Source organism: Ooceraea biroi, chromosome 1, assembly GCF_003672135.1.
Source record: "Ooceraea biroi isolate clonal line C1 chromosome 1, Obir_v5.4, whole genome shotgun sequence".
Taxonomy (NCBI): Eukaryota; Metazoa; Arthropoda; class Insecta; order Hymenoptera; family Formicidae; genus Ooceraea; species Ooceraea biroi.
The window spans coordinates 10110848-10137224 of NC_039506.1; the positions used below are offsets into that span (position 1 = coordinate 10110848).

Here is a 26377-nt window from a genome sequence, read left to right on the forward strand (position 1 = left end):
GTAATAGTTCAAATGATGACACAGAATCTTATAAGAGTGCTCGACGAAACGAATGCGCGCGTAATTTTTATTGACAGCGTAATTCTTGCTCTGTTCGGTATCGTAATTCTTGCTATTAATGTGATCATTATTCAACTGTTATTAAAGTTATTATTTTTGTTCTCGGTGAAATTGCAGTGCAACGTCTCATCGTGAATTACGACGTCATATTAATTCGCTTACGAAGCAGTAGCTTCGCGAGGAAACCTTCGTAGCTTTCTACCGCATCCTACGAAACGCACGCGACTAGAGATTATAATTAAGAGGTCGATTACGACGTGGCGCAAAATGTGTTTAATGCCGGGCCCCGTTCTCCGGAGAGGAACTTGAAAATTACGGAGAGGAACTTGAAAATTATGTTTATATTATACTTTGACATATGTGCAATCCATGCCCATTCACCGGGAACAAAACTGCCCCGCCACGGATTGTTCCCCTCCGTTGTCGCGAACTAATGCATTCCGTCACACCGATTAATTGCGCAACGCGAAGAATACTTCGCTTTCACTGAAGAAATAGCCGGGATCGCGGTGCGCCGCGATCGTTTACCGCGATAAGCCCGGTAATCATTTCGATTTCCTGAACGATTGTTCTTGCAATGTAGTGCGACCGTCGAAAGGAACAGGAAGCCGAAGCACGACGACAACGAGCAAGAAAAATTAATCGCTATCGCGTAATCAACTAATCGTCGATCGAGCAGAACTGCTCGTTTTTCCACATGCAATCGTAACTGAAATCTATTGATAGTGCCACAATCCTACCGCTGATGGTGGATGGTGGCTGATGGTGTATGGTGGATGGTCTTGCTTTCGATCTGTGTGGATCTATCTACGTGCTGCTCTATCTGTCTACCGATCTGCCGATCCGTCAACACGTTGTATCTAATTAGCGATGAGACGAGCTAACAACGTAACAATTTAATGATGGACAGCTGGTTAACGACACCTCTTTAGGCGGTATCATGACGCCGACGTACGTTAGATCGACGGATTATCGAGATGCGTCGATATCGTGATAAATAATAATAAATGTAATCGCGAGCATCAGCAAAGATCTCTCCATGGATCTACCGAGCGTGAAATAAAAAGTTGAGATCATTCGCGTTGATTAGCGATTATTCCGATGGGGCGAATCAGCTTTCTTAATAACGAAGTAACGGTTGATTAACTCGATACCTTTCAGGAACACTTTCTAACCCGGGTTTGGGTCGAAATTGTGGCTCATTAAAGATGCATAATTTAGGAAAACATATGGTCCGGATCAAGCTATTAATAAAGCAGTAAATCTGCATACGAGAAAGTTGTCTTGTAGGTATTTTGCAGAATTTGAATTAAGATATGTTTTTCTATTTTTATGTAAGAACCACATGTACATGCATATGCATATACGCGAGTTCGCACACACAACACACACATATACACATCTCAGAAAATAAATAGAAGAAGCGAGTGAAATTATGTTAATCGCAGAATCCATAATTTATAATAGTTGATATTTACACGAATTATGTAATAAAAATGGATGTTGCAATGCGGAAATTATTAAAATTCATAAACTATATGTACGATATCGACTAACGCATATGTTTCTCGTAATTTTCTCGTACATAAATTATCGAACAATTTTACTTTTTAAATATGTAAATATGTTGACAATCAAATCTGTTGTGTCTGAAAATTATAATTAACATCTAAAATTTTTACATTTTTATCTATTTAACTTTATTTCGATATTCTCCTTAGAGTTTTGCATCTCTTCTTATTCTTTGCATCTACTCATACGAAAAGATATTCGATCGTTTGCGTATGTATGGACGCATATGATATGTGGAAACGTTAGATAGTATAGATACGTAATCTAAAAATAGCTTATCGCCACAGAACAATCTCGATATAGCTGCTCAAGCAGAAGAACCAAGATCGAAGCGGTTTATTCATTTCCGATTCGCAGATGTGAGCAAAGCCGAATTCCACGGGACACTTTCTTTGACCGACATTTGCGAATCGCGACAGACGCGAGGAAGGATGATTATCCCCACGCCGCGAATCGAGGCGCCAAGTTCCGGCATTGTATAATTACGGCAAGGTAAGTGTGGTACGAAAAACACCGGAGTATTTTCTTTTTGAAACGAGCGTTTTGTCAGCGCACGGCCTTTATAATTTGGTCATTACACGTCGGATGATATAGCTACTTCAACGTATTTATACTGACAACACGAATGCAAGAAGAACATGTTTCCGGAATTAAGAGAGTAAGATGCAGATTGCGCAATGGCCAGCCCAGTCGCCAAACTAGATTAACGAAACCACTGATCTGTAAATCTCGCCTGAAAGTCGTTCTGGCACGTTTGCGTGTGTGCGAAAATGTACATTAGTCACATAATCCACTACGTCACGAGATACGACTACTCGACGAGATACGACCACGATAGTCTGCGCGAAAAATCGCGTCGAGAATGAATAGTCTGTCATTTACTTTATGACGTAAGTACATTTAAGAATTACGTAGGTACTCTATTGAACGGGATAACGCTATTAACTGCATGCAATAAATAAGATAGTCGTGTATGCATTTCGCTAGGAAGCGCATATAGATTAAGCAATAAAGTTAGTTGTACATTAATTAATCGACAGCTAATCGATTATTTATAAGAGAAATCCGAATGCCTTCAATCTTTTAAACATTTCAGTTTATAATGCAGCGCAGAATGTTTTATACATAATACGTACATGTAATAAAAATTATTATCTATATTTATAAGATTCTTATTCGATAAAAACATGAACGGGATCTCTCTGTGATGGAAAGCTGAAAAATCACGCGAACCAGAAAACTCTTCGTGTCCCGGAACACAATACGTCCTCCACATCTTATGGGAAGCTACTCATAAAAATCTCAACACACCATATAGCTACCACGTCGTTTTGCTGACTTGTCGTTCTTCCTCTCCTCGGACTTTCTGCAGAACTTGCCGACTCGCTCGAAGGTGTTGAGCGCGCGTTCTTCCGCGTCGACGTCCAGCAGGTTCTCCATGGACCTGCGTACTTGCCGGCACGCGTTCACGCCCTTAGGGCTGTTTCTCTGCAGATGATTGCCGTTCTCGTCGTGATAATCATCCCACTCGCTCACTTCGCTTCTGACGTCCTCCAACGATCTGGTTCTACCAACGGCGCACGTGCACGGCGGCACGCTTCTGGTGAGGCCACCCGAGCTCTTGGCTCGTCCCCTGGGTCGTTCCATCATCATCATGCCAGGTGGTGGCATCGCCACCGGCGATACCTGAAGCGGCGACATCGCCGGCGGCGGCGGCGGCATGGCGTTTCTGTACAACGGAGCCAGGTAATAGTAGTCCCGCGACTTGTTGGGGTTGGCGGGGATCCTGGGCGCCGGCACGTAGTTGTAGTCGGGGATGTGCGGGGTTATCCACTGGGCCAGGGTGTCCAGGGGCACCGGCCGATAGCAGTAGGACGGCGCGCGGCCGTTTGGGTGATTTCGATACATCGGTGGCCAGGGTCGATGCTGCTTCAGGTCGAAACGCGGGTCTATGCGTGGATCCAGCACTCGGATGTCACCCATTGTCCACGATCTATCGCCCCTTGTACGAGATCTTGCGCAACCGATCGCTTCAGAACAAGTTGAAGTATATCATATTCTCTCAGCTGATTTCTTATTCGCTCGCCGCTCACACGCAAATGCTTTTTTATTTAATATTTCGTAACTATCTTGGTGCGGATATGGCGTTAATCGCTGTAGAGCAACGTTTGGCTCCTACGATCGGGACAAATGATTTCTATGATCGTATCGGATGAAAATTTCTTTGAAAAGTTGGTGATTTTACGACGAAGTCGTCAAAGATTAACGAAAGCGCTTTGATGAGTACGCGTTTAGAGAGTTTAGCACGCTCGATCGGGCAATAGGGAGATTCTGGATTAGAAACGTCTCTCGTGGAACAACGAAACGAAGATCGAGAGAAAAGTGCGATCAGGCGCGACGAAAGGTTTCGGTTCGATTTTCACCACTTTCCAGTGCCCTCGGCGGATACTTGAATTTAACGGAAAGACTCACTTTCGGACGTCCTCCAATACGGATCTCAACACTTTCTCACTTCACTTTTAAATTTATCGGTGGACTTATCGATTTCGATATAATCGATGTCACTAACATTCGAAGAATCTATCGTTTTGACTCATTATCATGCGTTTCTTGATTTCGAATTTTGATTTTGATTTTTGAAGCACTATAATTTCGTTCACACTCGGGGAAACACTCGAGGCGATCGGAAACAATCTCGCGGATCGCGAGCTATCGCGGCCCGTGCTCAGCTGAGTACGACGAAGGAGTGCGTAGACTACGTTCTCGTCGGGCCACTATGGTCCGTTGAGAAACGACCCACTTCTCCTCTTCTGAAGGCGAAAGACTTCGTCTCCCTACCAATGCGATACTCATCCCCCTTTCTTCGCGCGTATCGTGCGAAGCGAGAGTAGTTCGCGGTTCCGCCGGGAAGATCTGCTCGGATCTTAAATACCTTCTTGTCAAAAAAACGTTGATTTATTGCTGAGTTTTCGCCAACAATCGTAACGTGAAATTGGATGCTCTTGACATACGCGAAATGCAAACGCTACCTTTTTATCATTTTTTATCCGTTTTCTGCTCTCAAGAAGATTCTCAAGAACCAGAAATGTAAAAGTAAATTTATGCGATAATACAAACAAATCTCTCGATCTTTCGATCGATATCTCAGATCTCATCAATGAGATCTTCGCACTACGGGAGCCGCGAAGCGAGAAGAGAGATAACTTCCAACTATCGGGAGAGTTTGATGATGTACGTGGCAGATAAAAGAAAAAAATAAGAGCAGCCGCAACATTCGTTTTCCATCCTCTCTCGCTTTCACTGCGCGATCATCTTTTCCAGCGACAACTACCGGGCCCATCCGCTCGGATTAATCTTATTGCGAGATAGAAATCGCGTCATTATTCGCAGGAAGTGAGAATGACGGTGGGCGTCGAGAACTGACGACGCGGTCCGATCATTTCTAGATCGCGAAATGCGCTACCATCGCGAATTGTATCGCAACGGCTCGCAACATGCGTCAATCGAAGGTTGTTGCACAGTACGTTTCAATTGAAATACGCGTGGTAAAATGTAGACAACACCTACGTGCGTACAATGATAGTTCACATAGTTCCTGCTGTTTTTTATCTCCACACCCGCTATTATGACTAACACAAGGTATTATTAGTCATAATTAATATTCAAAAAAATATTCGAAACAGTTTCAAATATATCAAAATCCTTTTTCTACCCATAGATCTTTACTACGTTATTGAAAATTTTTTATTATTGTATAAATGTACGTACAATTACTTGATATAATATATATGTTAAAAAATCAAGAGTGAAATTAATTTTGTATTTATCTATTTATGTTGACGGACTCAGATATGCACTACTTGGTTCCAAGGCGTTGTGATGAATCACATCTTTAATCATACACCGTATATGTCCCGTTGCACTTTCCCGCATTGCGATCGATGGCGTTAATACGCTAACCGCTGAAGAAATTTTATCAATGTTATCGTATGTCTTAAATTTCTTCGGTCGGCTAACTTTATGCATTCGTGCTATCGGATTTATTTCAACAACCAATCCGAGTAATATGTTTCTCACGCTGCGGTATAAATTACTATATATTACTAAGTAAATCCCGCATCTCGTTAACGAAGGAGTAAGCAAACGTAAGTAAAAGTTTACGTTTAAGAATTTATACCATTACAGGAGTGACGTGAATTTCAGGTGTAGATGGTGACTGTGAGACCCAAAGTTACTTTTACTTATTCGCATTTATATATGTGCACATATATGCATTTTTACACATGTAAATCTTGTTTTAAAATTTCTAACTTCTATTTACACATAATATTATCTTTCGTCTACAACATAATGTGAAGCAGAAAACTGTTTAAGTGAAATATGCGGAATATGATTTGAAAGAATAGAACACTTTGCTGAATAAAATTATCGTGTTCCTTCGTAGCAATCCAGGATCTTAATTTTATTTACGCGTGAATTCGCATCTGGCGAATTTTCTATAAAAGAGAAGATATCGTTTGTTTGTGTAGGGTGCCGCCCTGGCGTGCGATCGCGCCGATTCAATATTCCATCGTTGCTTTCTCCGATACGCTCCGTTAATAATTCGCCGCAATGTGCGGCAATCCTCCTTACCATTTTTTCTTTCCGGTCTCTCTTCCTTTTTTCGCGCCGCGGAATCATCAGTTGCCGTCGCGCGTACACGCGAAATTTCCTTTCGCCACGATAACGACATACGCGCTCGTAAATCGTCCGATCGAGCGATTCCAATTATTAGCATCGCGTCTTGCGTTAATTTCACTGCTCGACCTGCATTAATGCGTTCTCAGGAAAGCCGCGAGTGCATAATACCAGCCTCTGAGAATATGCGCGAGAATGAAAGTGGTTCAACCCTTTCGCCGTTCCAAAAGTCACTTGAACTGGATCGATTAAAGCACACTGATAATGCCAACGCCTGTTAAATCCGGATTGATCGTACTGCTCGTGTGATCGCGGCGCCAATAAACAATCTATTTTCGCTTAATGAGCAATAAGATATCGCTTAAGCGATAGAACGCACAGCTGGAACTTTGTATAATTGGATACTCATTCGACATTGACCATTCTCCTCTACGTGATATAATGCCCATTATATAATGCACTCCCCAAGCAGGCTATTTCAATCTGCTTCAATCCGATCTGGACAGTAACAGATTGGTGAACAACGGTAAAATACAGCTGTTATCGTGTTGACAGAAGCTGAATTTCTCCAGACGGGCACTCGAGTCAATCAACTGAAAACGATGGAAAATGGGTCGTCAAGTATATAATCGAGATGAAACGTCAATCCTGTTCTGATGCGTCACCTTCGCGTAGGACGGTGCGTTTTAGAGAAAGTATCGAATAAGAAGAGACTATCGTCAGCACGCGTGCATATTGCGATTTATCCCAAGATACGAGAAGCGGATGGACCTCTTAGGTGTCTTTTTGTCGTCGCGTGGATCTTTAGACAATTATCATAATCGGCCATGATTAGAAACGCTTGTTCCAGTACGTTTGAGTGACACGACAGTTGCGTGCAAGCGTCGATGGAACTATCGTGCGTCGCTATTAAAATGCGATGGCTTTCTATGTGGACGAATGTAGATCGCGAGAAAACGAAATCTGGAGCGAGCGTTTGTTTCGGAGACAATGATAGCGTCGGATTATCCTGCGACGAAACCGAGGCTGATCCACGCGTGCCGCGAAACAGTTCATTTGATTAAGCGGAAGATTATCATGTTAAGTAGAATGTCAACGTGTATACGACAGCAATAAAATTATAACGATATGAAGATGTCTCGCGTCACTTAACCGCCTCAACAAATGACCAACTATAAAATACTGGATAACATTAAATAACATTAAACGATATTAGAAAGATATACGATATTAAGAGAGATACGATCTTTTAACGAAAAAGTTTATGACAATTTAACAGATAGTTATGGGTGCGCCTGTGATAATAATGGCACCTTTACAAGAGTCGTTTGATAAACCCATAGAAAATATATGCGATGGAGGCACTAATATCAAACTGATAGTTGACATATATATTAATATATACATAAATTTTTTGCTAAACAAACTTATCAAACCTCGTACATACGTATTCATTGCGTTTTCTTGGGAAGAAAATGTTACGACTTGCAGGCACACATCAACTACAAGCATTACCGAGGTCAAAGTTGTCGCAGGTGTTTGTTGACCGAGTTTCCGGTACCGGAATTGTCACTAGTTTACCAAATTCCTACTTCAGTACGTGCAGTGATTCTGCATTACATAGCTTCTGCGCGAGTGACATGAGAAATTAATTTTATTCTTTCCCACGTTCCATATTCGTTTCTTTCCCTTACTCATCAAACTTAATGCATATCTTCGAAGCTTGACAAGCCTGGGAGAATAATTCTATTATGAGTTTCGATAACGACCGATCCTTTCGCGATCTTTCTGGGTAGCGATTGCTGCGAGCGTGAATGGAAATTGCTTAATTTTCCTACGCATGTCGGGTCGATATCGTAGTAACTTTTCCATTTTGAAAAGCCAATGACGGCTAACACTTTGGCTAAGAAATAGCTTATCGACTCTCTAATTGGATACACTTTGCAGAGATACGATTCGACGTGCTCATGCAAGCGCACCTTCTTATTTGCTAAGCCGCGTGAAAGAAGGAAAACGCAACCAGTTTTCTTAAAAAAAAAAAGGAACACCGCTTGTCCTGCTTGCGTAATATCTTATAACCAACCGAGACTTCTTTCGGAGTTCGTCGCGCGGAAACGAAAAATGTAACATCGAGTATGACCGGATTGTTGGCATCGTACCGTTAAAAATACTAATAACAGGTTGACTGGTACCTGTCACAAAAACCGGCGATAACTGGCGCAACGAAATGTAAACCGTACATTACCAGGCATCCACGCGCCACGCTGTAATTATCATACGTCCGGTCCTGATAGGTGAACCATGACTTAACCCGCCGCTGACAAACTATGTCAAAAAAAATACCATCGAAAGTGATAGTTAGCCGTGGAAGGCGGAAGGACGAAGGTTTCACACGCTCGTGAAGCTCCAAAGCAAAATATTGTCACATTATTGCCATGCTGCCGCTCTATGCATTTGTGCATATGAAAATCTATTTAATTTGTAATTTAATTATATATTATATTTAAAATATAGATAATGTTATAATTTAGTATCAAACAGTTGAGAGATAAATGTGATTATGAGGTACTTAATGATTGTAATTTAGCTAATGTGATTGCCTTTTATCATTCCTTGCTCGCGTTGCTTGAAAGGATAATAAACCTGTTAAAAGATTTAATATCAGTTATTGATCTGCCAGTCACGATTTGTAAATTGCTGATCCATGACGTACGTGAATGCTGGCAATGTGCCATGTTTGTAAAAATTGCGAGAATCAAGAATCGGTTCAAAAATGATTGCGCTGACTTATGGTGAATAAAAGAAATTTACATGAAAGTAAATGATCATAAGATGCGCCTGGTCGAGCTTGTATCCATCAATACGAAAATTTACATTTTCTTGGCAATAAACCATTGCGAATTTTATATAATATTTGGCTGTTTAAATCATATCTTCGATAAATATATTCGCTATTTCTTCCGCAAATAATAAGAAGAATTATTACTTGTTTGTCGTGCAAATGATTACTGACGAAAGAAATTGAGGAAAAAAAGAAAAAATTAAGAAAAGTTAAAATATCGATAACGTAGAAGTCTTCTGTAAGATACTAGAAGAGAAGTCCTGACCAAGGATCGACGAGGCAGAGAGTCTGGTGAAATCGTTTACCAGCAACGTTTGGTACATTCACTGAGTTAACGTAGATTTCTATTTTATCTACTTGAAAGTGAAGCATTTAGTAATTTCACTTGGTATATTATAATATATACATATAAAAATTAATAGATTTACAAAATGTCAAAAATGCGCAACTGTAGTGTGATTCTGGTACTTTAAATTATACTTTTCTAAAAGATATATCAATGAGACAAAACTATAAAGTTAATCTTGTTGAACATTTATATAACTGCACATATTGCCACGCATATTGCTTGGTATTATTTGAGCATCTGCGATATTGAGATATAATCGGAACATCATTATTCAAATGATTAATGCCTGCTTTGATGCCGCCTACAATGATCGGCAGGCTGAATAATCCTTTCGGCAGCAACAAGCGAATGATCAACCACGGCAGCAACATCGTTAGCAATGTAAATCATCTTGTTTTCTGCGCGTCTAGTATTACCAAAGAGAAGCAATCTTTAATTTACGTGATCAATGTGTGCTTTGAAACTTGCGTATCAACTAAAAGCAATCTGTATGATTGAGACTTTAATATTCAAATGTTATATTATTACCTCTATATTATTATATACAAATTTTAATGTTGTAATTTCATACAAATTAATTTTGTAAAATCGTTTCTTCTACAGGTTTTACAAAAATAAAAGATATACATTCTTAAAAATAGACAATGACTATCTAAAAAAGCTGAAACGTCACTACAATCGATGAGCGAAACAACGATGAAATATACCTACTTGGAGAGAAAAAAGAATTGGAAAAAGACAAATATCGCTCTCGAGGCGTTGGCGAGTAAGTGCAACAACGGCCCCCACGCGAATCAAACCATACTTGGAAATCCGACTGATCAACACATTATTATTGATGACGAAAGAGGATAATCTGCATTTGATTTTAGAAATACAGCAGAAAAAATTTCCCGATCGTTACAAAAACATGTTTGCTCTCGTATTAAAGTCTCGTATTAAGTAAATTGCTACATAATTGTTACTTGCTTCTATTTTCGATACGGAAACTTAATAACATTGAAATATCTTAACGCATCATTAACTGTTATAAATTTAAAAGAAAATGTAGCGGTACGATAATTTAATATAGTTAAATAAAGAAGGATATGTTGTTAAAAGCTGATTAAGAGAGTTTAAACACGTATCTCTATGTTTTGCGAAGAAGTGATGGATGTGTTCGTTCTGAATCATTGAACAACGTCTTATAGCTGTAAGTAACCGCCCAATCATTTTACTCCGCAAGGAAAACGCCTATGGATGGATCGTAGCCACGACAAGCCACAACTCGTGCCATCAATAAAAAGGTCAGGTGCCAAAATAGAGACGTAGAAAGAAAACGCTCGATTTCACTGAAATGCGAGATGCACGAGAGAAATGGTCGTTACATAAACTTTCACCAAATTAGCAAACGGTTTGCGTCGTGCAGGCCTTCTCCTATGCTCTTCTTCAAGAAGTTACTTGAGATATCTTCGCATGTTTTTGCTAGATTTCTTATCATCAACGTTGCACGCGATACGTCATTTGAACGATCAAGATTGAAATATAAGATTTGAGATGGAATGCAATTTTTGCGCACTCAACAAAATCCGTTATGAATATTGCGGTCCACCTAGATGTTCATTTCCGGCCAATGGTCGTTGCATGGGAAAAATTGCTGCAATATTCAGAATGACATGCGTGACACGCGAAGCGTCTCCTACGGTGGGTCAATTTTGGCGGGTTTGTGTGCCAATAAGCGTCAATTTTTGATAACGGGACCCATGGCGATCGGCCAATCATCTCGGATGTCGCCGTGAGACGGAACGGTTCCGGAGCCGTCTGACACACGGAAAATCGCACGTGCTCGCCGACCGTGAAGCTGCATGTAGGTAAAGCGCATCGCGCGCACGAAGCACGTGCGGTGCAGAGCGGATCGAGCCATTTCGGCATCTCGCGTACGATAATTTTGCATCCTCTGCAAGATCAAGAACGTTCTTCCAGGAAACTCTTTCGCTTGAGCAGCGAAAGAATGTGCCGGTCGAAAAAATGATACTGATTATACAATACAGCATGTAGACTGCTAGCGTTATGCATTTTAGCAATTAGAATCGCGTTCTTTATCTCGCTGTTTTAACTCATCATATTAAAAAACATAATTTTCCAGAAGCATAAAATAAGATTTATGTGAACTTATATTTAGTCATCAGACTGTTTCATGAATAATGACTATAGCCGGCGTGAATGTCTACAAATCATTTTACAGATGACTACATTTGACATTAGAATCGAATTGGTTAAGAAATAAAATTTTAAATGCAACGAATGAATGATTAATTACAGCCCCTGCTCTCTCGCGCGGACATCACAAATTTATGATAAATTAAGTGAGTGATACAACAAGCTGCTTTGGCATTTTTGCGTTCGGAAGCGACCATATTAAGTGCACCGATGTGAATCGCGTGTGCGCACGTAATTCTCACTTCGCGTAAGAAAAAACCGAGTGTTGACCAAAGGAGGAAGCGGGACAGAAGGATTCGCCCGCAAAAATGTGAATTATGAAGCTGGTTGGAGCAAACGCATAGGCAACCGTTCATGGTCGAATGCTGTGTATGGGTTACACCTGAGAACACGGAGAACTTGTTTCTCTCTCATGGAAAATGCACGAATCCCTTCGCCTACAGGACAAACAACCGATAGAAAGCACATTTACTGTAATAATGTAAAAGCCAATGTTTGCCGGATAGAAGCGAAATAACGGCGACGCGCTGATATTAGCTCTATCTTCAAAGAACGATTTATCATTTAGTATCACCCACACGCATTTAGTGATTTATCACACATCGTGATAATGATCAAATGATTAGGAATCGCAATTAATCGTGGCAGAGAATTGTCAGCAACAGATCGATCCTTAAACAGATGGATGGAGCACTGACGTATTTCCCATATCAGTTAGCGAAACGCTATCGTGTACATATATATATATACCGTATCGTTTCGATGACTAACACTGCGTGACACTCTCATACCATGCAAGGCACGCCGGTGACGTAAGCGCGTACCAGAAATTCGCCCCCCTCGGCATTACGCGGAATCGACTTAGCAATGAAACTCGAAATTATTCAAAAATTGGCAGGAAATGCCAAATAAAAATAAAATTACGCCTCCCTCGGGATGAATATGATTGTCTAACAAATAGTGGCATAATTTTACCAAGAGAAACGGGAATGAAAATTAATATAATTTTGATAAGTTCAAAATTGTAGATACACAATACAATAGATACACAAAAGTAATCCCATGATACTCATTATAAGGCTAATTGCGTGGAGCACATTCTTCTGTTCCATAATGAATACAAATTGAAATGGTGCATCAAACTGTACCGGTTCTAACTGCGCTGTATTCTGCCACGAGATTATTCTGCAGAATTCGACAGGTCTCCATTTCCCTAGTTTTCAGGCTCTATTCACCGTGATGTCGAAGAGCAGGTTGCACTGCGTAACTGTTTCAGTAGATACGTTCCACATTCAACGTAATATTTAGCGTATGCATTAACGGACCCCGAGGTTTCCCACGCGCGAAACACGGGTAGACAGAAACGCCTAACAAGGACCGATGAAATTTTATCAGCTTTCAATGCAGCCAGGTTTCTCCTGCTAACAAACCGACGTATTTTCCTGTCGCTCGTGGGAATCCGAGACAATGGACAAACGTCATCGTTCTCTATAACTTTCAGACTTAGCGGAATGATAAAACGAGTCGTTTTATCATTCGTTCAGCAGACCTAATTTTATTCCGCGAATGATAGTTTAATCATAGAACAATTTTCTGCCACGTAAATGACGTTTGCGGATTACAACTTTCGTAATCTATATTACCGCGCCATAAAAGCGATATTACCGCACAGCTTACTCAGCTCTTTTACTTATCGATGCCATCATCATCGGCCTTTCACATGATCTCTCTCAAGGCGGGTAAACAGAACTCGTTATTACCTGGTCGACACCACCGCCGAAGCTTCCTTCCTCCCAAATCGGATCATCCCATCCGCCCGAGGAGCCGGAGGAGCCCCTGCGACCTGGATCCCACGAGTTTCTCTTCAGGTTATCCAAAGAATCCGTGGAGAGCCTTCTTCGGTCGTACGAGCCCCTTCTGCCGCTAGAAAGCGGCATCGTTGACTTGTTGTCGGGCTTTTTCAAGCTGCTCGTAATCGCCGATGACGGGTCGCCGCTCAAGGTCACGTTCAGGTTGCTCCTCAGGTTCCCGCTGGAACCGGCGAGACAGCTCTTCAGGTTTCCGTTGGAGTAGCTGCGCGCCTTGCCGAGTTCCCCGTTCGACGAGCTCAAGCCGGTCTTCAGGACTGCACGTGTATCCGCGGAGGTTGCAAATAGGCTGGCCAAATTCGGAGCAGTGGAGTCACGTCGCCCGACAGACGCCGATGATCGCTGAAGATTCGTCATCGACTTCGCAACGTAGTCTCGCCTGAGTGGCGAGTTGTAGCTTGTAGACAAAGTGTCCTTCTTGAGGCAACCCATGGAGCGACCGATGGGATCTCTTCGCAGAGGCGACCCGCCGATGGTGTTGGAGAACAGATCCCTCTTAGTTTGATTGATGGCGCTCATAGACGATCCCAGGGGATTCTTCCGCAGAGTGCTGGGGAAGCTTGAAGGATGCAATTCCCGTTTAGGCGGTGACATCGGCATACCCAGAGAGCCTCTTCTGGTAGGGGACGTGGCGATATAGCCGTAAGCATCATAACGCCCGAAAGAGTCCTTCTTGTTTACGGCATGGTGCACATTGCTGAGGGATCCTCTACGATTCCAACAGTTTTCCTTCGCGTGCTTGCCGTGCACTTCGCAGCATTTGTCGATCTTGAGCTCATGCTTAATCAACTCGGGATTGTTGTGCAGCTGCTCCAACTTGACGTCCCTGAAAAGCTCCTCGAGGCGACGTATGGCCGCTTGTTGGTGCGCCGACGTCGACATCGCGCGATCACAAAGAGAAAATGTTCCCTCGATGTGGAATTAATTAGAGCCAGAGAAAGAGAGACTACAGTTCTCTGTATGAATCCTCCGGCTAATATCTACTGTTCAACCTTGCAAGTACACAGGTTCCACGCTTCGCTCATGCACCACATAATTACTGCAGACACTTGTGCAGGAATTCGTTCGGATTGTCTCGCCTGGTGACTTTTACGGTTACCAGGATGCTAATTAGCTCACAAAAACACCTCTCGACCCCAATAAGCCAAGATATTTCGTCTGGATCTGAATGCTTATCAACCATGTATTCCGTCGTAATATGATAATGCTTCCATTTATATCATCATAAAAATAGCGATAATCTTGAGTGCTTTAGAACATTATTTGATGACGGAAAGAACCGTAGTATTTAAATATTTCTCAAAATCACACTCGCCAAATTTTCTTGTATTTTAACAGGCTTTGGCAAATGCTTGCATATATGGTGGTCCGTTACCTTTGATAAATGTATCCAATTTGACATATAGAGTGGCTAAAACAAGTCCTTGGCTTACAATATCATACGCAGAGATTATCACAGGATAAATTGAATTCACGGTCTGCTCGATACGGTTCTGTACTCACGTACAATTCGAGAGCAACAATTCGCAAAGGGACTGACAATTTTCGGTCCTATCTTCGCGGTTCGTTAAGCGACCGGCATGCGCGCAGCGTGGTGGGAGCACGGTCGTGGCAATATGAAAACGCGTGTGCGTCGTAACACACGTCCGATGAGGTACTGGAGTACCGCGATACGTAAGAGACCCGGTGCCTCGAAGGAGTTCTCCGCCATGCGGAGATCCCCTCCAAGCCGGTGTGCCATTCGTTTAAAGGCGAAGTATCCATATTAGGTCAAACCTTATGGGTTTGTCGCGCAAAACTGCGAGAGCACCATCGATGTGACCCTGACTCGTCGTGAAATCAGGTCGCTCACGAAGGTACGCTTCACACTTATCGCGATTATGCAATTTGCATATACGTAGTACTTCATACGTACGTAATAATTCAACTAAACTAAATATTTTAACTAAAGGATTGCATTAATTAAAATTGCAAATGTATGTTTATCACTGATTAACCAAAAATTGATGAGTTTTTTAGAATTATCATAATTACAAAATTTATATATATTTGATGTTTAATATCTTAGATATAATATTTAATATCTATTTTATCATCTAGATATATATTATATAAATAAAATTTTTTATTATTATATTTATTTTATTATTAATATGATTTTCTCTCGTGTATTGCATATTTAACGTCATAAAAATGCCCGATGTGTATTTGCTCCCTCGGGATTTATATACTCCCTCGGGAGCAGAGAATCACGACTTGGCGCCGCAATCAAAATTTTATCGCACACGATGCAACTATTGCTTGGTTACAAGTCACGTAATGTCGGAAAGAAACGCGCATATATTTGCGAGTTATCGAGTTACACTCTCGGCGTCTCTTTGACACCTACACGAAGAAGTAGTGGCTTATTCCGGTTTGCCTTGACGGCTGAAGGTAAATAGCAATTGTACTCCGCAGGAAAGGGTATACCCCTTTAAAATAGTGGCACGGGCTTGCAAATGCGAGTGTCACGTTACACGTGATTGTTATTCACGTCAATTGTTGCGTCTATCAAAGCGCGTATAAATCCGTTTCGAGAGAACGCCCAAGACTCGTATGTAAAGTTAGCCACGCACTTTCTAAATTTTGTATTTTTTTCAATTGTGTTAAGTTGTGCTAATTCCTGCCGTAACGTAAACCGCAACTCACCTCACTAGCTTGAAGCATTTTGCAGAAAAAATGAAAAACCCAAATTTTTGCTAGCACTTTCAAAGTTTAAATTTTTAATAACTGCGCTGTATTGTACTCAGTTAACAAAAAAACAAAATAAAAGAAATGCGCGGCTAACTTTACAAACGTCAAGACTTGATTGGATTACTCGTCCAACTTGACTCGGCTCTATATAGCTCGGCCCCCCTGCAACCGGCTGCGAGACCATGAAATAGCATTTACGTAATTGTCGGATGACAATCAAGTATGATGCATCGAAAAATCTCGGGAAAGCACCCACGCGACAGCACCATTTTTGCGATGCATCTTCTAATTGTGCGCGACTGGACGATAATAGCATCGACGCACTCTTGCACGTAACGCATTTGCATTCCCTGCGTCGCAGTGCAACATGATTGGACATCAAACGTCGAGAATGGGCATTAGAATTTCGAGTGTAGGTGTTCAGAGATCTCATCGGATTACTACAGTGGCCGTCACAGTATATTCCTGAAACTTTACCCGCCGATTGCAGAATCTTAGTTTTCTAGTTCAATTACGCAAATTTAAATTCAATTTATAATACAACGCTTGTTAAAATTATACACAAATGTATCAAATGATAAAAAAAATTATAAAGGTTTGTAAGTTAACTCGGTACTTTATACTTACAAAATCCAAACAAAAATTGAAGTTTTTGAATTTCATAAGAAGGAAGCACCGAGTTGACTGACACACCATCATCATCTTTATCATTTGATATTTTTTTAATGATAATTTTAACAAACGATCAATAATATATTTAATAAGTATTTCATGATGTTGATTGAATAGAGATAGTTTTAGGATTGAATTTTCGCTAAAGAGAAACTAGTTGCAGATGACTTTATTACAATAATTCGAGAATCAAGCATACGTTGCTGTCATTACTTTTATAGCGCATAGCACATCTTTGATGCACATGAAACTCATGTGTCGCGAATGTAGAACGCGAATAGATATTTACGAGCTGTGTCAACATGAACTTTCATGGTCGATCCGCGATTCGTCGGATTGATCGTACAAAGACAAACGGGTGAAACTAAAGAGCCGGTAAGTTGCAGCGTCGACACACTTACGGAGGTGCAACGTTTCGATCTTTGTTAGACAGTCGCAGTTCCCGCAACTCTGACAGTTTAAAGTATCGTTGCTACCGATAATAATGCATCGTGTTCCGCGGGAATAAAGGAAAAAGTAGCGTAGGGGCGTGCCAGGTCCCATAAACAACAAATAAGTAGTCTGAGACCTGGTGAAACGGTAAAACTGGTAAATAATCGCGTTAAAAGCGCGCCGGGAATCGTAACAAGCTGTCTTTCGAGTTTAGGGAGTCAATGATGCATCGCGAATTATAATACACGTCGCCCCTAGCTACCGCGGATACCCACACCTACTTGACGTCACGGCACTTCCGCGAAATTATTACGTTACATAATGCAATCGCATCAATATCGAGGCCACTAGTTCCAGAGCAGAGATTTTTTTTTTCAGAAAAATAAAATTTTCGATTTTATCGTCTATCGTCGTTTCTCGCTGCAACATAGTCGTATCGATAGTTGGTACGAGATATGTGTCAATATGTTTCATGATACGGTAGAGCAAGATTGATTCTGTGTCATGTTTTCGCGTAACAAAATCGTAAATTTTGTGTATATCTATTTATTCAATTAAAACTATTAAATAAAAATAATTAACTCATACAAGTTCTCCTGTTATGCTCTATGTATTACATAATTATATCAAGCAATATGCGTTTTCATGATCAAGCAGGGCACGGCAAGGGATATGATAATATAAAATGACGTAAAAATGTAGAGGAAATATGATATAAAATGAAGGTCGACTGCAAAATTATCGTTATTTAACACCATTTCCTTCAAAAGGTACGTTCGCGCGAATATGTAACTTGAACGTTCGCAACCGAATATAACAAGCACGTTGGTATCACCTGCTCGTTTGTTACTTCTGTTCGTGGTAAATGAGCTGTTATCCAGTTCTCTTTTTTATCGCTATGGCATTTCCGCCATCGAGGACAGAAGAGGCAATTGACATGTAAATTTTCGGCTAACATGTAACACCAAACTCCATTGTTGCATTATCTGGCGTAAACGGAAACGTGTAATTTCATATTGCGTACGGACATTGGCCAAGTATTGCGTATTCAAACTTTTAAATCAAAATCCTGCACAGTAAGCAGCAATTAAGAGAAAAACGAATAATATATATTAAGTTAAAGCAACGTAAAAAACAAGATTGTAAAGATGAATTTGATTTTATATTCAAGCAAGTGAGAAAATTATTTAAATATACATTCCAGAAAAATAAAAATGTAATAAAAGCAGAATATTATAACGAAGGAGATACAGAAAGCAACATCAACTTTATCGAGTTTGATGAAAGGGCACACGGAAGATTACCCATCAGTTAATTGACAATTGAGACAATTACGACGTTCAATTGACAGTTTCTTGATAGCCACGACTAATCAATAACAAAGACAATTAAGCCAAAGATAAACCGAATGGACGAAAGAACCTACGTACTTTTTACGATCAAATTCGTGATGATTCATAAAGATACAATTATGTATAAATTATAAGAAAAATTTAAGAAAACACATAATCTGTATAAAGAATGCGATGGTAAAAATTAATCGTTTGAATTTCAGAGGTGATCGCAAGAATGTATGCGAAAAGTGCTAAGTGCAGTAGAAAATTTATTATCGATGCGTTTGGTTTTTACCGCAATGTTTTAAATGTCACGATCGAATAAGTCGTTATTAAATTGATATCTTTTTGTTATTTTTATAGACATAAAACAAAAGCGACCGCTGTTTGGAAGCAGTTAAAAAAATTTCTGTCTTTTGGTGTATATTTTAAATAATATAGAATATTGTATTATTTATAAAAAATAATTTTAATACTAAATTAATATGTTATTACGTTAAGAAAGACAGAAAGATTATGTTTAAAGCAGATTAGAAAGGACTCTATATATACAATGTTATTATTCTCTCTCCAGAGATATTTTGTATTGTTTATGAACCATAAATACAGAGATTATATACACGAAACATGATTCTCTACTTTTATACACGTCGAATCGACTTTATAACGCACATCCTGTTGAATTTATCGAGATACCCGTTCTTTTTATTGAACGTTAAACTTTGGCTCAATAATATAAGCTTAAAATTTCATATAAATTATGCCGGAAGTAATGCAAGAAGGCATAGATCGACTTTACGTGCCCCGTATCTCGATCGATTCGCAGAAAATGTAGGAAAGCCGGTTTCTCTGGCGAATTACGGACGACACTATAAACGGGTTATAGGTTTTATGTCGACAGTCAGATGGAAATAAGGAAAGGCGGATAGAAAGTACACGTTCGCGAGACATAAGCTTAAGGAAATTTTTTTAACGGCCAATTTTTATAACGTCAGGACATATATGTTAATCACGGATACAGTAATAAAACATGATCACTGTGACTTGAAGCGATGTACCAATGCACTTCATGGATCACGCTCATTGCGCGATAACGGGTTGCCAAGTGAAATTATCATAATTAAATGGTTTGATGTAATAAACGTTATCATCACATAAATGTATGTAACAGTTTGGGAAATGAGAAATGTCAGAAATTCGTCGGCATAAACTAGATAGCGTCGCAAATTACACTTAGTAACGCGATGCAATATATGTATAGCAATTGACTCACCTTCGGTTTGATAACATCATAATGCCCCTCCGACACTCTTGAATCATAAACGCCGCCTGGCATCGAATTTTGCCTCCTGCGAACAAAATGCACGATTGATTTACAAATTATTCACTTACTGTGGAAACAATGTTATAGATTTTTCAAAAGAAGTAGACAAGACAGGGTAAGATATAGGATAAGATAAAGAATTAAAAAATATATCACCATAAAAAATACAAAAGAACAATATTTATTGATTTATTGATATATTTATCAATTAAAGTACAATCTATGAAGAACTGAAAAGAGTTCGAAAGTGGTGAGGAGGCCGGAAAGAAAGCCATTCCGACATTATAGGATATTAAGTGACGCAATGCCTCTGACAGAGCCATAAATTTTCACTTATGCTTCACAGCGGGATTATCGGGAACTTTTCCATAAAGCAACATGAGAACTTACGCGACAGGATCCGATCCATTGATCGTAGGCTGGGGTGACTGGATACCAGACCGGACAGGTGCACTTGTGTGAACGGGTGAAGGTCCTTTACTGCCCAAAGGCTGCTTCATCCTGCAAACGTCAACGGATACGACCGATAATTCTCGACAGCAGTCAAGTTTCATCACAGTAGGTAGTCATAAATTCTCTCAAAAGACGCAAGGGATTTATGGTTGATGCCATTACGAGGTTATATATCACTGATTAATCCCCCGGTTCTGTTGTCGCTCACACTCCGTTCCAACTAGCGATCTCGCTGTTAAGACGACATAATATCGATTCTTATCAGTTACGAATTGACATAATCGCTAACGTCCTTCGAGAGTAGATCTCGCTCGTAACAAGGTTCGATCAATAAAATCAGTGAGTTGCTAATTGCTGACTTTTTTTAATGTAACGGCTTGACGAGCAGATGATTTACCGATTCTTCCCGATTCTCTAAATCGCCGAAACAATCTGCTGCCGATCATCACGACTCGGTTCTCCTGACCGTTATACGAAATCGCGCTGCATCATGGCGCGTGCTGCGTTCTCAATCTGAAGTAACGTTTCCCGATGCGATGCGACATGAGCTCCTGACGCACTCCAGCAGCAAGATGCGTCTTTACCAAGCGCGGTTTATGAGTTACACGATGCAACAGATGCGGATTGATCATATTCCCGGAAATAATAGCAGCAATCAATACTTGGAGATACTAATTATTTTCCGTTAATACCCCGGTATTCATAAAATGTATAGAAAAATATATACGCGGCTTATAACGCAGTAATAATGTTCATAGTAATAGCAAGTTAAGTAGAGAAATAATATTTATCATGATTCAATTTAAAAATTAACATCCAACAAATGTCATTAATATTCGATATAATCGAGTAATCAATTTAAAATTATTTTTGGAGGAATTGTGTAACTCTGAATTTATCTGAAAATAAATTACTTCAAACGTGATTTTCCAAAGTCCTTATTAATTAAATTTTCATCAGGTTTGATTTGAATAAAAACTTTGATATATTTTTCCAAGCTTGAGATTCAATCGGAATTGAGCTGTTAAGCTAATCAAGATTATCTATTCGGTATTTCGGATCGAGGAATGCGTAACTCTGCCAGAGGATAGTACTATACGGTGAGGCAAATGTCACCGAGTGACCGAACGAGTGGTATTTACCGGCTTATGCACGGCGGCGTGGAACCAACGCTCCTCAGGCTGCACGTGCTGCTGTGACTGTTCTGCTTGTTGTAAATCGGTCGATTGTTCGGTGGCTGCACGCAAATCCGCTCGGCGATGCGGAATCGCGGCGTCGTCGGTTTGTGATAAATCATGCTCGCTGCACGTTTTTCTCCGCCGTCGAATCGCGCCTGGTTTCCTCACGCCTTCATCGTTGCGTGTACACAAGAGGCTTCTTGCGAGGCGCGAAAAATCAAGAAACAAGTCTCTCGCGCACTCGAATCGAGCCACTCGACTCGATCAAGAGGACCGCGGAACGCAACAAGACAAGTCCGACGCCGACTTGACCGGCCAGGAAGCCGCAGAATTCACGCCACGTCTTTCGTTCTACGCGCGCAGTTACGGTATGTCGCCGCGTGCAACTTGCAGCCGCGGGCGGTCCCGAACCGATACTGCCAGCGAGGAGGTCCGACGCGGAATCGCGAGGGAGCAAGAACGAACGACCGACGGCGGCAACTACGTCGGCAACGACTACGAATCGCCTGGCAGCGGCATTCAGCTCCGACTCCGAGTTCGCCTGTCGGCTCCGACTCTGCCGCTCGTAATAACAAAGCGTATCGTGAACCTATCAGAGACGGCTTTGATTCGCGGCGGCTCCCTCCGATCTCCCTCTCCCCCTGCTCCCGCACGCGCACGCGGTGCATCCACGGCGATCAGCTGTCACTGAGCGTGCAGCCGCGCGGCGCATCGATATCTCGCGAGAAGCGTAGAAAGTCTCAGCGCAAGCAGAAGCAACTCGGGAAGCTCGAACACGAAGATGAGACCGATAAGAGAAAAATGCGGGAAAAACACGGTCTGCTTTTTTTAACGGGGCAAAGAGCGTGTCGGCCACTCGCTCTCTCTCGCGCATTCTAATAAATGGAAAGTTAGGGAGCAGTACGCGCTGCTGTGTAGGGTCTGCATAGAACAAACGGATTCGGCAGACGGCGCGGCGTGGCGGATTTGAATGAATTTCAGAGAAACACCGAATGAACGATCGCTCTCGGAGGGAACACGTGACGGACATCTGGCAGGTGTCCCGGATGAAGAGACAGAAGCTAGACAGGCGCCCCGTACGGTTACTTCGCGCGGTTGAAGTGATACACGCGAGAAATACGCGCGAGTTACACGCAATTTCACAACAGCTTGCACGTACCGCCACACTTTCTGCCTTGCGCCGACTACGAACGAGTTGCTATGAATTTTCAAATGGCATTCTCGGCTCGTTCTGCTTTCTTAAATCGCGCCCGCAAGTCGGACTCAACATCGCAGGGATTATTTGGAACGCCTGACATGGCGTCGACGCATTAAATAATTCCCGATCGCTTCCCGTTTTTATGGTCTTACGTCTGCCAGCAGCGATCGAACTTTCACGATTCACTCCATTTCGGAACGCATATGCGGATGCGGAATCCGCAATAATGGACACTTGCGTGCCACCACGCGAATGTTCGTGAACATGATGAATTTCCTATGCACCTGCCTCGAAAAGCAAATCAGCGAACGGCAACAATTGCTTCGCGTCGATGAGTTTGATTATTATTATGTATATTACAGATGGTTAAAAGAAGTCAGCGATACTATTACGCAATTGTAATTAATAACAATTATATAACTGTATAATTAGTTTTTTAACGATCTGAAAACTTGTACAGTAAGTATCACCGATATGAAATGACTTATAATTTTCATATGAATACGTAAGAATCTAAAAAAAAACGATTGACGCCGGAATTGAAAAATATGCACTGTCAATCACGTTTTTAGCCTATTACGTGTTTAGATTAATATTACTGATAAATAAAATAAAACCTTGATTACAGCGTAAAGTGATTGAAGTGAATTTTGTATCAATTTTTATGTTCGCACACCTGAAGCGTGTTTAATATTAGCGGCGCCTGAATACAAGAAAAACAGACTGTTGCGCGATTACTTCGTATTCCGATGATGTTCCAACAAAGCCTCGTTTGTTACCAATGACGACTGCTCGCGCGTTCTAATTACGCGCCGCATCTCGCCGTATACGCGTAAGTAGGTGGTTGCATTACCACGAATGAACCAGTGTCGAGTCCCCGATTCAAGGGAATCTAAAGTCCCATCTTTGGTATCAACGCGCGTTCATTTCATCCAGCCAAGGTAATTTGTCTGCCCATTACGGAAATTCGACGTTCGCGTTACGTCTTCGTGAACGATCGACAGTAAAAGTATTATATATCCCCCATTACAATAACTTTTTATTGCGGGTAGTATAGTTAACAAAACAAAAATTATTAGAAATACTAAGTAACGCTATTTTTATGTTAAGTTTCGATTTAAAATTTCCATCTTTTTATTTTAAAGCTATAAGTTTCAGTGAGCGAGTAATGCTATTTTCATGTGAAATTCCAGTTTAAAACCTTCACGGTACGTTTCCGAGACTTTTTATTACCTTGAAAAGTATTTTTTAAGGCTGATGTTATTCAGATTTTCTCCAATTTTATTTCGGTACGTGGAAGTTTCCTTTCAATTTCATATTGTTTGCATAAACTGCTCTGTTTAGTACGCTCATGAATGAGACAATGAATGCGCGTGACCATAAATATGTATGGTGGAGGTAAGCGCGTGAATCATTGATGGGGCAAGACCAGTGGCGGAACTGTATGGTCACGATTTTGCTGTATTTCATTACCTGCATGCATCCGGTATCCGGTTCAAACACAATGTCGGCAGCCGATGCCAATGAACCGTGATCGAATTCCAACTTCGACTGACGCCAATTTCTTGGTGAATAACGTTCGCTTTCTCGAAGGTTACTTCAATTACGAAACGTATCATTGAATGTGCATTAGAATAATTTTTCTCGAGGCTAAATTGCATATCTCTGAGGAAACATGAGATTGAATGCAGTATTTCTTGAAAATACTTTTTCCGATTATTTCAACTATTTGTTAATTAATTAATAATTAAATTGTGTTTAAGTTTACAAATATTTTATCAGATATAAAAATCGAAAATATTAAATCGGTATTAGTTTAATTTACATTTTAGTTCATGTGTGTGGATCGATCAATCGATTTTACAATAGTTTATAAGTTTTAGACGCGCGGTTCTTAAGCGAAAGAAAACGGAGCAAGTTAAACCGATCAGTCTAAACAATTTGAAGGCCAATGGCAAACAGTCAAAATAATCAATCTTTCGTCAACATACTTGCAGGATAGAGTGCTATTTTGGTCGACGCCACTTTAGTGAACCTGCCATAGCCGTTTGGTAAGCCACTACTATTTCGAGCACGTTTTATCACAATAAACGCGACAAAGGCATTCTACTATCGCCATCTGTTGGAGAATGCAGCTGGCTGCTTCTTTGCATCGAGTGCATTCGGTGCAGCAGAGCTGTTTTACCAATATAAACAGTACTGTCTCCAAGTATAAAGCACAAAAATATTCGATATATCGTATGCATCAAGAAATTATGGAATACACATGATGAAATTATAGAAGAAACAACTCACCCTTCTCCCTGGAGTCTGTTATCGGCTACTTGCACGGGTAACGGTGCCGCTAGCTGCCTGACTAATTCGTCTCTTTCCCTTTCCTTCTGCTGGATAGTCTCCTGCAACCGCTGCTTCTGCTTTTGGTATTCCTTGAACAGACCGCCGTTGTAACTCTGTTCGAGATGATCGCCAGCGGCCATCGCTCTAACCGGGGTCGCGCCTGATTCTGTAATTTTCGCCGCAACCCCCGTGGGCTTCTCTGTCAAGGAATCTCGCCTGGAACTTCTGGCGGTTGAGGGTGACGGCGATTCCCTCCCAGCCACTCTACGCTCCGGCGTGGATGTCACTGACGGGTCCACGTCCACGCCTAATTGCAAAATTACCGTTACGTATACGCAGCTAAATGATCTTAAAATTTAATAATGATTTAAAAATTTAATAATAAAATTTAATAGATAAGATTTTAGTATTGTCGTTTAAAATTTAAAATACTACACGATTGTGTGTTATATTTTACGATTTTACCTTCCGGACTCTTGGAGTGCGCTCTCGTTCTGGGTGGCGCTTTGGGTTGATTGTTCGTCGTGGTCTCCTGTATCGAGGGTAGTTGTTGGAACTCGGCGTAATTCGAACTAAGGAAGACGTCACCCTCGTTCTCAAACAGCCTGTCAACACTGGTGTTCATCAGCTTGTTGTTCTTGAAGCCGGTTAAGTGGAAGCTAGCAAACGATGACCTGGACATCGGATTAATGTCGCCGATCGAAAGCGCCATGAGCGCCGCCGATGGTATCGCTGTGTTCTTGGATCCAGGACTTCTCGGCCCGAGACCGGCCTCCAGAGCCGGCACTAAACTGCGGGACATCATATCCGCGGCGGATCTCGGCCTGGTAAACGGCATGGCGCTGTGCGGAAAGGTTTTCGGCTTGATCGGGGTTATCAGCATGTGCTCCGTCCACGAGGTCTCCAAGGACGGCCTCTCCAGGCGTTCCACGTCGACGTTCAGAGTTCTTTGCGCGAAAGGTACGGCAAACGTTTCGGGTGGTATACTTTGCAGCCACGAGAGCAAGCTCAAGTCCGAGTCACTGAAGCCTACGGACCCATCTAGCAGCCTCGAAAAACTCATCTCGACCTATAACAGAGGAATACGTGGAATGATGTATTAAAGTGGCAGTAGATGTGTAGAGAATATTCTGTTTCTTTCGTTTTAAA

The 26377-nt window shown here is 41.2% G+C and overlaps 2 protein-coding genes across 5 annotated transcripts in view; both read right to left on the reverse strand.

The window, feature by feature from the left end:
- LOC105279954 (WD repeat-containing protein 47) overlaps positions 1-26377 on the reverse strand; it is a 59439-nt gene that overhangs the window by 14179 nt on the left and 18883 nt on the right. For 3 of the 4 annotated variants that reach the window (XM_026975362.1, XM_026975356.1, XM_026975361.1), the window contains exons 3-6: positions 25694-26297; positions 25187-25535; positions 20453-20563; positions 20012-20087 (exon numbers count right to left, since the gene is read on the reverse strand). In XM_026975362.1, coding sequence (XP_026831163.1) covers positions 20012-20087; positions 20453-20563; positions 25187-25535; positions 25694-26297 — 1140 coding nt within the window. Of the gene's footprint in view, positions 1-2943; positions 3629-20011; positions 20088-20452; positions 20564-25186; positions 25536-25693; positions 26298-26377 lie in introns of those variants that run through there. The other variant, XM_026975368.1, reaches the window with a different exon arrangement.
- Positions 3567-19948, reverse strand: LOC105279953. Its single transcript, XM_011340078.3, has 2 exons — positions 13460-19948; positions 3567-3662 (listed from the first exon to the last, which is right to left on the reverse strand). The coding sequence occupies exons 1-2, from the start codon at positions 14447-14449 to the stop codon at positions 3582-3584; spliced, it is 1071 nt and encodes a 356-aa protein (XP_011338380.1). The 5' UTR covers positions 14450-19948; the 3' UTR covers positions 3567-3581.